This window comes from Spermophilus citellus (genome assembly GCF_964194105.1).
Source record: "Spermophilus citellus genome assembly, chromosome: 4".
Classification (NCBI taxonomy): Eukaryota; Metazoa; Chordata; class Mammalia; order Rodentia; family Sciuridae; genus Spermophilus; species Spermophilus citellus.
In genome coordinates, this window is record NC_138185.1 from 225389485 (window position 1) to 225403238 (window position 13754).

Below are 13754 nucleotides of genomic sequence, written 5' to 3' on the forward strand. Positions count from 1 at the left end.
AACCTGTCTCTAAATAAAATACAAAATAAGGCTGGGGATGTAGCTCTGTGGTCAGGTGCCCCTGAATTCAATCACGGGTACCCCCAGCCCCCCCCCCCAAAAAAAAAAAAAGCAGTGTGGAGAGAACCCATGTCACCTATAGAGGTGGAGGAGGAGACCGGAGGGATAGACCCAGGATATACTGGGGTGCAGGGGCTGCTGGTAGCTCCCATCCTTACCGCAAGCAGCTCAGGCCCAGGGCCCTGGCCAGTTGGCCCAGGAGAGGGCCTTCAGGTGGACATGGACACTCTGGGGATGCTGTCCTGGAGAGTCAGGAGGGGCTAGTCGCCCCCTCTGCTGGGCCTGTGGAGCATGTGGAGCGCTGGGAGGCAGCACGGTCTCAGCCCTGGGCGTTCGACACGGGTCAGCCTGAATGAGAGATTCTCCATCCGCAGAAGCCTTCTGGAGGCAGGCAGAGCATTCGCAGAGGGACACCAGGCGTGCTCTGGCAAACTGTTCAGGAGGTTGAGGAAAGCAAAAGCCTCTTTTTTTTCTTTCTTCATTTTTAGTTGTAGATGGACGTAATACCTTCATTTTGTTTATTTTTATTTGGTGCTGAGGATCAAACCCAGTACCTACAGGTGCTAGGCAAGTGCTCTGCCACCGAGCTACATTCCAGCCCTAAGAAGAAGGGTTTTTTGTTCATGGCCCTGAGCATTGAACCCAGGGGTGCTCTGCCACTGAGCTAGACTCCCAACCCTTTTTTATTCTGAGATAGGGTCTTCTTGCTAAATTGCTGATGGTCTCACCAAATTGCCTAGGCTGGCCTTGAACTTGGGACCCTCCTCCACATCCTACAGTATGGGCCACCATGCCTGGCTGAGGAAAGACGTTTTTAGGTGAGGAGGATCATATAAAATATTCTGAGCCGGCCACCTGGGAGGACTGGCCCCAGCCTGCCACACAGTGGCCTGCAGTCCTCTTTGCAGAGGCACCTGCTGTGCAGCGGGGCCCTGGCAGTCTCAGAGAACAGGCATGTGCACCAAATCCCCTCCCTCCCACTTGGTTAAAGCCTGACAGAAGTGACCTCACTTTGATTCTCACAACTTTCATATTACCTTTTAATCAGTGTCTTCTTTTTTTTTTTTAAGAGAGAGTGAGAGAGGAGAGAGAGAGAGAGAGAGAGAGAGAGAGAGAGAGAGAGAGGGAGGGAGGGAGGGAGGGAGGGAGGGAGGGAGAGGGAGAGAATTTTTTTTTAAAATATTTATTTATTTTTTTTTAGTTCTCTCTCTCTTTGTTGGTATGTGGTGCTGAGGATCGAACCCGGGCCGCACGCATGCCAGGCGAGCGCGCTACCGCTTGAGCCACATCCCCAGCCCAATCAATGTCTTCTTCTGAAAGCATCACCCATCAATCATCTTATAGTTCAGTTCTGTTTGAGATGGGGTCTCTGTTGAATTTCTGGGCTCAGAAATCCTCCTGCCTCAGCCTCCCTAGTAGCTGGGACTATAGGTGTGTGCCACTGTAGTGAGCTCCACTGCCCCTGGCAGCTTATGGTTGAGGCTCTTTTGTTCTATTTGGTACGGAGATTAAATTCAGGGCACATCCCCAGCCCTTTTTTTGTGTTTTATTTTAAGACAAGGTCTCACTGAGTTGTTTAGCACCTCACTTTTGCTGAGACTGGCTTTGAATGAATTCAAGTTCCTCCTGCCTCAGCCTCCAGAGCTGCTGGGATTACAGGTCCCACTGTACCCAGCTCTCTCTCTTTTTTTTTAGTTGGGGATTCAGCCCAGGGGTGTTTTACCACTGAGCTTTTTTGCTTTTTTTTGGTACCAATGATTGAACCCAGGGCACTTACACTTAAGCACTGAGCCACATCCCCCACAGGTTTTGAGACATGGTCTCGCTAAGTTGCTGAGGCTAGCCTTGAACTTACAATCCTCCTCCCTCAGCCTCCAGACTCACTGGAATTGCAGGTGCAACAGCACACACCCAGCCTATTCAGGTTTTTTATACACTCTTGGTTTGATTTCGGTAGGTCATGTGTCCAGAAATTTGTCCATTTGTAGACTTTAAGTTGGTAACATAATTTTTCAAAATAGTCTCAAAAGATCCTTTGAATTTGTTATTAGTTATAATGTCTCTTTCTCATTTCTAATTTTATTTATTTGGGTCCCCTCTCTCTTTATGGTTAGATTATAGAGCTGAAGGTTTGTCAATTTTGTTTATATTTTTAAAGAACCAGCTCTTTGGGCAGAAAGATCTTTTCTTATGGCTCTAAGTACAAGATTTTGACCACGCTATATGAAAAATACTTTTCTCATTGTTTCCTTTTAGATTATTAATCATTTAATTAACTTTCATCACCCTAAGCCAGTGTTTGCAGGCAAACCAAAATTCTTATTTCTAAAAGGGGGTGACTCTCTGGTGTCTAGATTGCTGCAGAGCTATGGTAAATTACAACACCATTAATTTTGAAAGGTTTTCCCATCTTGACTGAAATGCCATAAAAAAAACTTTAAAGCTTGGGTTTACCCTTTTTTTGTCTTTTTTATAAAAAAATATTTTTTAGTTGTAGTTGGACACAATACCTTTATTTTATTTTTTTATTTTTATGTGGTGCTGAGGATCAAACCCAGGGCCTCGCATGTGCGAGGCGAGCGCTCTAGCTGCTGAGCCCCAGCCCTTTTCTTTTTTTTTTTTTTTTAAATTTTTTTTTAGTTGTAATTGGACACAGCACTTTTATTTTGGTTATTTTTATTTATTTTTTTAAAGAGAGAGAGAGAGAATTTTTAATATTTATTTTAGTTTTCGGTGGACACAACATCTTTGTTGGTATGTGGTGCTGAGGATAGAACCCGGGCCGCACACATGCCAGGCGAGCACGTTACCGCTTGAGCCACATCCCCAGCCCTATTTTAGTTATTTTTATGTGGTGCTGAGGATCAAACCCAGGGCCTTGCACATGCTTGGCAAGCACTTTACCACTGAGGCACAACCCCAGCCCGTCTTTTTCTTAATAAAATGGAAAAGTCAGATTCAAAATAGGCACAGGAAGAGAGCCTTTACATTAGCAGTATAATTACACATTTAAGAATTGTCTTCCAGTGATGTGTAGCCAGAAGATGCCCAGGAATGGACCACTCTGTGGTGGCTGGAGTCCCTGGAGGGTGAGGTTGTGTTCTGAAACCTTGGGGTCCCACTTTGTTTCCATCTCCCAACGTGTCTACCAAAGCATGGAAAACCCGAGCCCTGCCGGGAGCTGCGGGTGTGGGCAGAAATCCTTGTTTTGCTGAGCACACCCGGCACACGAGTCTTTACTTGCAGACAGCCAGTCTTGTCTGTGACCACACTGTCCAGGCTGCAAGGAAATTGTCTTGTGTCTGACAGGCACCCAGTGGGCACCTCACCTGCCTATGACCAGGCAATCACCATGCTGCACCTAGAGATTACTCTCTCACGGCTGGTGGGACTTGCTAATGGCTTTTGGGTGGCCACCCTGTCCCCATGTCCACCTGTTTTACAATGTTTATTTTGCTCTTGGAAGATTTTCAGAAACAAGTAGGGAGAAAAGTAAAGAAGCTGAATCATTTATAGACACCTGTAACCAAAGTGAAACCAAAATAAAGGTGCTCACAAGTCTTCAATTAGACGCAGGTCACATGAAGTATTCCACTGGGCACACAAACCGGAAGCAGTTCACCAGAGGACACATCAAGTCCTGGCAGAGTTCTGAGGAAATGTGAATAAGCATGGGCAGGGACTGGCTGAGCGGGCTTGTGTACCCAAAAGGGCTTATCCTAAAGCCAGCAGGGAGCCTCTACGAAAAAGGGGGGGAGTCCAGCCCAAGAGGATTCAGCAGGGCAAAAAAAGGCCAGCCCCAGAACTGCACAAAGGTCCAGTATGGACAGCATGCCTGCTTCCTGGAGCCATCCGCCCGCTCCTGGCTTCAGGTCCACTGCTGACACCAAGTATGTCCACCTAAATACCCACCAGAGAGTCTCTAAGGAATGTTTGGGACGACAGAACGCTGCAGTGGGGACACGGTGCCGTGGCAAGCTATAGATGTGTTCAAAGAGGCTTTAGGAAGGGGGAGGTTTTAGAGGAAATGACTTCTGAGTGGCCATCATGTCAGACTGAGACAGGGACCCTTGGCTGGGAGGGTTGACATGGGTGGCTCCAGGCTGGAACTGGAGGGACAACTGCCGGGTGGACAGTATTTTTTTTTTCTTTTATTCCCTGGGGATTGAAATCCTGGCCTCGAACATGCAAGGTAAGCACTCTACCAAGTGACAGGGCCACCCTCTTGCAAGGGCACTTGGTGTGAGGCGGGGCAGCCTCAGCCTCCGTGCGGCTCTGGTCCGGTGGTCTTGTTCCTCAGGCAGGCTGCACTTGAGTCCCCTGCTTCACAGCCTCCAACTTCATTTTTCCATTGGTTGGGACTTGACAAGACTGGCTGCATTCTGAGTCCACAGCTTTCAAGTGCATCACCGCAGAGTGAGGCCGCGCCTCCCCAGAGCATGGCCGACCAGCAGGCTGCTGCCAGAGCTGGAGCCAGGCGCCCTGGGACTGCAGCGTGGGAAGGCAGACCACAGTTGTGCACATGTGCAAGGGCACGCAGACACGGCCAAGGGCACGGACCTGCCACGTGCAGCTTGTGCAGGAGTAGAGTGGCCCTGGCATAGCCTGGCCTCCCTTGGGTAGTGGCCTGCTTGGCTGGGCTGCAGTCTGTCACTCTGGCCACATGCCGTTCCCCTATGTGGATGCCACAGTCTACCACAGCATTTCCAAACTGGCCGAAACCGGAGGCAGTTTGAGGCCTGAGGACAGGCATGTGGGGTGGAGCTGACAGCCGGCCCCGTGGACCCCGAGGGCTCTGCCCTTTATGCCTGCGTGGCCACTACTGCTCCCACCAGGTCTGCAGTGGGACAGGAAGAAGGCTGCATGCCCCCCAGACGGTGTGGTGTTCAGCTTGCCAAGGACAGATCAATGCCGACCTCTTGTGGGCAGGACCCTGAGGGCTGATTTGCCTGAAATTCGCCCTGTCGCTCCCCTGGCTCAGGACAGGCCACTGGCCAACGTGGACTGCAGAGCAGCACAGAGCTGGAGGTAGCTGCTGCCATCACAGTAGAGTGGGCACTTCCCAGGTCCCCGGCCCTGCCCGCCACCCAGCTGGCTGCTCTCTGAACTCATCCTCAGGCCACACGCCTGGGCAGGTGCCCTTACTGCGTTCATCTTACCAAGGATGGACTAGCTGGAGGTCCCAGTGAGCGGCAGGCATCACCTGATTCACTGTAGGCTGGGGGGGGGGGGGTGTTGGTCACCTGCTCCAGGTCGCCCTCTGCTGGGGAGTTGAGATGTACATGTGGACAGGCAGCCCCTCCAGGTCATGCTCTTCTGCTTAGCCACAGCACAGCTTCTGTGGACAGGGCAACACACCATGGAGGCACTTCCTGTGTGGGTTCTCCTGGCAGCGCAGGCAATTAGGGCAACATCAAACCCAAACAAACCACTGGGAACATTAAAATTGCCATCTCCTGCTTTATTGACAGGTAAATTATTCAAAAATGTTCTCACAATTCAATAATTACAAAGACTCAGACTTACATTAAAAAAGTAAAAACCAGAACCCCCAGCAGGTGCCCGCCCAGCGTGAGGCCCCGGAGGGCGGAGAGGGCAGGCAGGTGCTGGGTATGACAGCCAGCGGTGCCACATCCCTCAGTGCCCACCTAGCCAAGCGCACCTTGTGGGAGATGGGAGCCCAGTCTCCAGCTGTGACAAGCTGCATCTGCTACCACAGTGAATCACAAGCCTCAGTGAGACAGGGCCACAGACCTGGTCACTCAACACGGGACACAGAGGGGTGAGGTTAAACGCACAGGCGTCACGCGCTGTGAGCTGGGCTGATGTGCAGGAGTGTTGGGCGAGTCTACGTGATTCACACGGGCTACTAATCACGGGGCTCCATGCGGGGCGGAAAGGGAAGGCCACAGGGCGTGCCTGTAGGTGACGCTGGCTGTGGCAGGAGGCGGGCGCCTGGTGGCAAGTGGAAGTGCAGCTGCCTTCGTGGCGCTGGTGCTGCTGGCACCACACGGCTGTGACCTAGAGTACTCTGGCTCACAGGGACACAGTCACCACCAGGACTTCCACAGCTGACCTCCACGTTCCTGTCCTCAAACGCTAGTGACGCTGGGAACGACTCAGGGCTCCTACTCTTGCCCTCTGGTCTCAGACGCAGCCTCAGGAGCCAGGGTAGAGCCTAGGCCCTGAGGCTGTGTCCCGAGCCGCCTGCTGTCCCCAGTGGCCAGTTCTCACGGGGCTCTGCTGAGGCAGCCAGCAGCGCCCCACAGCCTTCCCGGCTGGCTTTGGGTGGGAGGGAAGTGTGTGGTGGTCCTTCATGTGCAAACAGAAGAGTCGCCTCACGGCTGTGCAGACAAACAGATCTGGTCTATGCCACGCATGACGTGGTGTAAAACTGACCGTTACTCTAATAAAGACTTTTTTCCATCTCCATATCTACAAACGGATCTACATTTCCTTGGACAACACTGGAGGGTCAGCTCAGTCTTGGCACTGATGCTGGGGCCATCCCGGCTCCCTGACCCCACGGTGGTGCTCTGGTAGTCTCAGGCGTCACAGGTTGGCTGCTCCAGGCCTTCGAGGGGGAGCTGGCTCCTGTGGGGCGAGTTGGGGCTCGGCGGGCCGCTGGGGTTGGAGCTGTTTGAGGGAGTTGAGTGTTTGGTGGAATCCGAGTCAGGCTGTCAATGCAAAGAGAACACGTGAGAACCAGCTGTCACAGGGCTGGGAGGGCATATCCGGCCCTGGAGGGACAGGCACAGTGGCTGCTCTTTTCCTGTTAGGAAAAACACTACATAAGCTATTCACGAGGTCCTTAAGCTTGCTGGTGTCAGCCAGTAAAGGCACTCAGAAAGGACCTGGTACTGACAATTACAGAATAGAGACTCGACGGTGAAGCAGCCAGATGACCTGTAACCAAAGGGCCAAAAAGACATAATTGACACTCTCTTGGGAGTATGCGCTCAACACGGTGAAAGGACCTTTATGAAAAATCCACAGCTGATACCATTCAGTGGAGACAGCTTTCTCCTGTATCAGGAAAAAGCCAAGGGTGTGCTTTTAACGCCGCAGCTCGACACTGCACTGGAAGTTCCAGCAAGCAATACTGGGCCAGAAAAGGCCACAGAGGCGCCCAGGTTGGAAAAGAAGCCCAATGATCTCCATTTGTAGAATACGTGACTCTATCCATGGGAAATCCCAAAGAACTCACAAAAACCAAGTGAATTCAGCACAGCTGCAGGTACAAATCAACACAAGGGAAATCAGCTATGCTTCTACCCACCAGCCATGAATAGCTTGAAAAGGAAACCAAGAAAAACAAGTCCATTTACAATAGTATCTCAAAAGAGTAAATATAAAAAATAAATTTAACCAAGGAGGCAAAAGATTTGTATGTTATAAATTGCAAATCACTTTTAAAAATCAATCCGTCAATCAATGGAAAGATATCCCATGTTCATGGATTGGAAGACTTAAGATGGCATTACTCCCCAAAGTGGTCTACAGATTCGACACAATCTCTACTGAAATTCCAATCGCTTTTTTGCAGAAATAGAAAAGCAATCCTCAGTTTCATATACAAGTACAAGGGTCCCAGAATAGTCAAAGCAATATTAAACAGAAAGAAAGCTTAAGGATTCACACTTCCCAAACTTACTACTTCAAAATACACTATAACACTGTGGTACCAATGTAAAGGCAGATATACAGATAATGGAATAGAATGGAGAGACCAGAAATAATACCTGTGGTCAACTGATTTTTCAATATAGGTGCCAAGACCATCCAGTGGGAAAAACAGACCTTAAACAAATGTGCTGAGTATTTACATGCAGAAGAAGGAAGTCAGAGCTCTACCTCACATCACAAGCAAAATTACTCCAACAGACCAGCAGCCTAAACATGATAGCTAAAACCATAGAGCTCATAGATGAAAACAGGAGTAAATCTTCAACACCCTGGACTTGGCAATAGTGGATTATTAGGTTAAGACTTCTAAAATCCAAGCAACAGAAGGAAAAAAATAAAAAGTAAAAAATAAATTGGACTTCACCAAAATTAGAACCTTTTATACATCAAAGCACATTATTAAGAATGTGATATGATGACATGAAGGAGAAAATGTTTGCAAAAGCTATATATATGATAAGGGTATAGCATTTAGAATACATATAAGAAAATATCCCAATTAAAAATGGACATGGGGGGGCTGAGGAACATAGCTCATTGGTAGAGCACTTGCCTCACATACACAAGGCCCTGGGTTCAATCCCCAGCACCACAAAAAAATAAAGAAATAAAAAACCACTTTTATGTGTCATGATCTCACATGAGTTTAAAAGAACAAACAGGGTGCATGTAGAATAAACAGGGGACAGCTGGGCCCTACAGGACTCCCTCCGCCCGGGAGGAACCTGGGCCAACTACATACTGTTAGCCAGCAAAGGAGGGCCATAGCCTGTTCCAGTGCAAAGGGACTAGAGAGACAGGCAGTGACAGGTGGTGCCTGGTGTACTCGGTCTTGCCCTAGAGGAAATGTGGTGAAGGATGTTGCTGGGACATGGAGAAAACTGGAACACGCAGACTGTCAACTTGACAGGTGTGCACCATGGTCACCTAAGGGAGCGTCCCTGCCTTAGGTCAAAGGGCATGATACAAGCCACCAGCGGGGAAATTTCAGGAGAAACGCATGTGACTCTCTGAGACCTGTGTGGCTGGGGGTTTGCCACTCTTAACCTCATTCAGAGAATCAGACAAGCCCTGACTGAGGGGTATTCTCCAAAAGAACTGTACTTTCTAAAACCAGTTTAATGCCATAAAAGATTAAAAAAAAAGAAGAAGAAGAAGAAGAAAAAAGAAAAGCCAAACCCAGCCAGGGCCAGGGACTCAGGAGGCTGAAGCAGGAGAATTCCAAGTTCAAAGTCAGCCTCTGCAAGTTAATGAGACTTATCTCAAAACTAAAAAAGGGTAGGGATGTAGCTTAGTGGGAGAGTACCCCTGGGTTCAACCCTCAAAACCATAAGTAAAGTAAGACAGATAAAAAAATAAAATAAATAAAAAATTTAAAAGGCCAGACACATAAGACTCAAAAGACCTGGCAGGTAATAGTGTGCATGCCCCATGACTGCATTCTGGATTTAGAAGGGGGTTTGAGGATGAATGGCCCGGGACCAGGGCAAGTGCCTGAGAGTGGCAGGTGGCCACGGCTGTGGGGGCACCCTCACTCAGACGCTCACAGAGGGCTGCGATGCTGCATGTGCCTTCAACTGGCTCTTCCAAAAGAATAAAGGGAAACGGGAGGACAAATTTGGCTCAGTGCTCGTGTGGTCTGCTCATGCTACTGCTCTTGCGACTTTACTGGAAGTTTGAAGAGTTTTAAAATAGTCAAGGGGATAAAAACAGGAGGGGGAAGACCTTCCTTTACAAGGCAGCAGTTTCAGGCAGTGGGAGGCCTGTTGAAACCTTCCAGGAAAGAAAGCCCCACATTAAGACAACTGTGTGACACGGATGATTCCCCCCGGAACGTGAGGCTGTATGGATGAACACTGGAGCAAAACGCTCACAGACACACACTAGGAGCACGCTGGTAAGACAGCACGCGTGACCAGGGACACAAGGTAATGTGCCATAATGATGTACAACATCTGCAGGCATCAAAAGCCCAGAGGCCACTTGGGAAGGCTAGATAAGAACCTGGACAGCCCTGAAAATGCTGCCAGTCAAGAAGAGCACCCTGGCCAAGTGAGGGGCCTGCGGACCTAGACCTGTTCTACAGGACTCTCCCAGTGGTGCTCTGAGGCCCCAGGGCGAGGGCACAGGCACTGCACTGATCACATGCACAGCTGCGTTGGCAACTACCTGAAGGCACACACATGTGCTCATGTACACATTCTTTCAAGATGCCACGACAAACAGTACCCTGCAAAGGTTTTTTTCTTGGTGTTGGAGTAGAACCTGGGGCCTCACATGTGCTAGGCACCTGCTCCCCAGGAACTACATCTCCAGATTTGTTTTTGGTACCAGAGAGTGAACCCAAGGTCACTCAACCACTGAGCCACATCCCCAGCCCCTTTTTTTTATACTTTATTTAGAGATAGAACCTCGTTAAGTAGCCTTAGCTTCCTGAATTGCTGGGATTGCAGGTGGGTGCCACTATGCCTGGCTTTTCATTTTATTTTTAGACAAGGTCCTGCTAATTTGCCCAAGCTGGTCTCCTGAAAAGCGTTTGAGTAGACTCCACGGAAAACAGCATCTGTCAGCAGCTGGAAAACACATTTCTGCAGCATCCAGTGGAGCATGGGGAGCTGGCGAGGGGAAAGAATGGGAAGATATGGAAGGGCCAGCTGATCTGTTCTGGGGAGACAGCCTCAGTGGGCCTCTGGTTGGCAGCAAATGCTGGACAGCACTCTGTGCTGGGCTGAGGCTGTGGGCGGAGCCAGCACCTCCACCCTTGCCTATGGGCAGCAATACCAAGGCCCTCATTTCCAGGCCTCCTGCAGTGCCAGATGAGTTCAAATTCACTTCTCTGTATCTTGGCCACTGCCCCATGCCTCAGTCTCAGGGGAGACTGAGGCATGGGGCAGTATGGCCTCAAAGCAGAGGAGGGTGCTGCTGCCCACTCCCAGCACCAAGTGGCTCAGGAAAGGAAGGAGAGCAGAGACCAGAAAGGAAGGTCCTCCAGGACCAGGGCAGCTGCTGGAATGCCACATGCACATGTAAATATTGTATAGAAAATTCTGGAAGGTGTGAAGCTTCTGGGAGAAAATTAATTTCCACGGAAGTTTTCATCAGGATGTGCCTGTCACACCCTCAGCAGCTCTGCTGGAGGGGCTGGGCTAGCACTGGGGCAGAGAGGGGCTGTGAAGGAGACCAGGACTCAGGACCAAGGAGGGGATATGCACACCTCCCTCAGGACGTATAGAGCTCTGGAGGGGCTGGCAACACTGCCCAGGCCTCCAGGCCTTGGACTGCTCCCCTGGGGGCCACAGCTGCACGAGCCTCCTCCTCCCAGCCCTCAGCATGCTTGACCTGGGTGCTGCCCTAGAGGCAGTGCAGAGTCCTTCTCAAAAACCACTTTGGTCCTCTCCACCAGTGGACCTGCCACTTTGTGTTGCTGGGGCAAAGCCCTACCTCTTTGTCAAAGTCCTGGTCGGGGTCGGACATGCTCCTCAGAGGTACGGTCCCTCCAGGCTCTGGCCCACCTGCAAAGCAAGAACAGCCGTCACCTTAGGGAACAGCTGTGAGCTGATGGAGCTCAATTCCTGCTCAGCCCCACCCCTTTCTGGTACCTGAGGAGGGCCAGGAGACGTAGGGCTTGCTCCTGCAGGGAGGCTGCCGGGCCAGGCTGGCAGGGGCAGGGCCAGGCCTCTCCTCCTGGGTGAGCGGTGCAGCACTCTGGGAGAGAGAGCATTGCATGAGCAGGGGAGAGTGACCACAGGCTGCACCAGCACCTAGGTCCACAACAAGGTCTGCACAATGGGACTTTAGTGGGCAAGTGGGTTGCAGATCTCTGGACATAGCCTCCACTAGGTTTGAGATAAGAACCAGTCATGACAATTTCACAAGTCAAATCCCACAATTTCTTTTTTTTTGTGGGGGGAGTTTCTAGGGACTGAGCCAGGGGTGCTCTACCACTGAGCTATACACCCAACCCTTATTTTTGGAGATGGGGTCTTGCTAAATTGCAGAGACTAGTCTTAAACTTGTGATTCTCCTGTCTCAGCCCCTGGATACGATAGCTGGGTTTCAGGTGTGCCTCACTGCGCCCAACTTGCACATTTAGGATTTTTAAAAAGCCTGTTACTGTGTTTATACTAAGAAGTTAGAAACCATTCTCTTAGGGCTGGTTTCCTAAGGGACAATGAGGTGAAAACAGCAGGGTCTGCCACCAGCCCAGATGTAAGTGGCTCAAGGTGGCACACGGATGCCCAGGACAAGAAAAATGCTAGAGAAGGGAGCTTAAGCAGGTGGCCACATGATAGGTGCTCCAGGTCAATGTGACAGTGAGAGGCTGGGGAGCAAAGTCCTAGGTGGGCCCTGCTTTGAGTTTCAGAGCCAGCTGCCTGCACAGGACGCCCCCCACCCCCCAGCCCTGAACGCACCAGAGGCAGGTCCATGAGCACCTGCATCCCGTCGCCCGGGCCCATGTGGGCCACGTGGTTGAAGTTGGTGGGGTTGGATATCATCTTGGACCTCAATTCTGGGTCTCTGAGCATCTCTCTGGGGAAAGGAAACGTTCTGAGATTCAGGAATATGTAAAAATCCTCTCAGCTCCGAGCCAGTCCTTCCTCAGGCGAGGCCTGGCCAGCAGGGCCCTGGCCCTTACCGCCTCTGCTGCAGCCTCTCCTCCTCTGGCACCTTGAAGACAAAACGCCTTTTGCTTCGAGTCCGGAGCATCTGCTTCTTGCTGCTGTCTGAGGTGTCTGGCACATTGAGGACCGTTCCTGCAGCAGAGAGCATGCAGTCACCATGGCTGCTGCTGAGTGGCAAGTATCCCCCAGGCCTGAGAGCAACTACTGGGTGCTTGGGGCCGGGCTTCTGCCCCCTACGATGGGAGGCTCACCTGAGGACTTGTTCTTGAAGTAGATAAGGCGCGGAGGCTCACATCCAAGGAGGTTGAGGCTGCCGTCAGAGTTCAGGGGCCTTATCTGTGTTGGAAACCAGAGAGTGACAGTCACGTTTGGCCACAGGTGGGCAGGGGAAGCCCACCCACACAAGACCACGAGGCTGCCTCACCCTCCGCAGGCCGATGGTCTGCACCCACTCCATGGTGCACACGTCGAAGACGTCCACGCCGTACTCACTGTACACGGTAACGTGGGAGCCGCTGCAGCCTGACACAGATGGAGCCAATGGGTGAGTGGCAGCACTGGGCCCTGCCTGCTACCTCCTAAGGCCACCTTGGCCTGACAAGGTGCAGAGGAGGGGGCAGCACTGCCCACCCCCTGGGCTTCATGTTCCCACCTTACCAGACGTGTTCATTACAGGGCGACACACACGTTTAACGTGTCACCCCCGCTACCCCCAGCGTAACTACATAAATTTTTGGTGCTGGGGATGGAACTCACGTGCTCAACCACTGAGCCACATCCCCAGCCTTTTTTATTTTTGAGACAGGGTCTCACTAAGTTGCTGAGGGCTTTGCTAAGTGGCTTAGGCTGGCCTTGAACTTGTGGTCCTCCTGCCTAAGCTTCTAGGGTATCTGGGATTGAAGGTGTGTGCCACAGACTTGTCTGTATGTGACAGCTTAAACACCACAGTATAGATACTTAGAATGATTTTAAAAGCTTGTTTTTTCATCTAGTTCTCCTATAAGAATTGATGGTTATAGAAGCCTATCAATCCAGGCCCACAGGTGTAAGTTCAGGTGGGGCCAACTATTCAGCACCATGCAGTGGGGTGGTCCCTCGTCCAGACAGCACCAAGGCAGGCAGGTTCTGGGTGAGTGTGTGAGACCTCCCCACTGCATGGTTCTGTCAAACAGATCCCCGAGGATGTGAGGGAACCCTCTAGCAGCCTGCTCTGAAAACACATGAGAATGGTCACTTATGGCTGGTGTATCTTCCCATTGACTGACAACAGCTGGCCAGCCGTTACGTTGACAGTGGGCATGGGAGGTTGAGAGGATGCCCCCATTTTGAGGATGGCAGTGAAGGCCACCTGCATGACCTGATGGACTAGGAGCAGTGGGTAACCAC

General features: G+C 51.0%; 1 protein-coding gene across 2 annotated transcripts in view; it reads right to left on the minus strand.

Moving 5' to 3' along the window:
- Positions 1-5500: 5500 nt before the first annotated feature.
- CDC42BPB (CDC42 binding protein kinase beta) overlaps positions 5501-13754 on the minus strand; it is a 92099-nt gene continuing 83845 nt past the window's right edge. The window contains exons 31-37 of one of the 2 annotated variants that reach the window (XM_081289645.1): positions 12793-12890; positions 12620-12704; positions 12383-12500; positions 12159-12276; positions 11346-11451; positions 11188-11258; positions 5501-6737 (exon numbers count right to left, since the gene is read on the minus strand). In XM_081289645.1, the coding sequence (XP_081145771.1) occupies positions 6606-6737; positions 11188-11258; positions 11346-11451; positions 12159-12276; positions 12383-12500; positions 12620-12704; positions 12793-12890 (728 nt within the window). In that variant the 3' untranslated portion in view covers positions 5501-6605. Of the gene's footprint in view, positions 6738-11187; positions 11259-11345; positions 11452-12158; positions 12277-12382; positions 12501-12619; positions 12705-12792; positions 12891-13754 lie in introns of those variants that run through there. The other variant, XR_014021423.1, reaches the window with a different exon arrangement.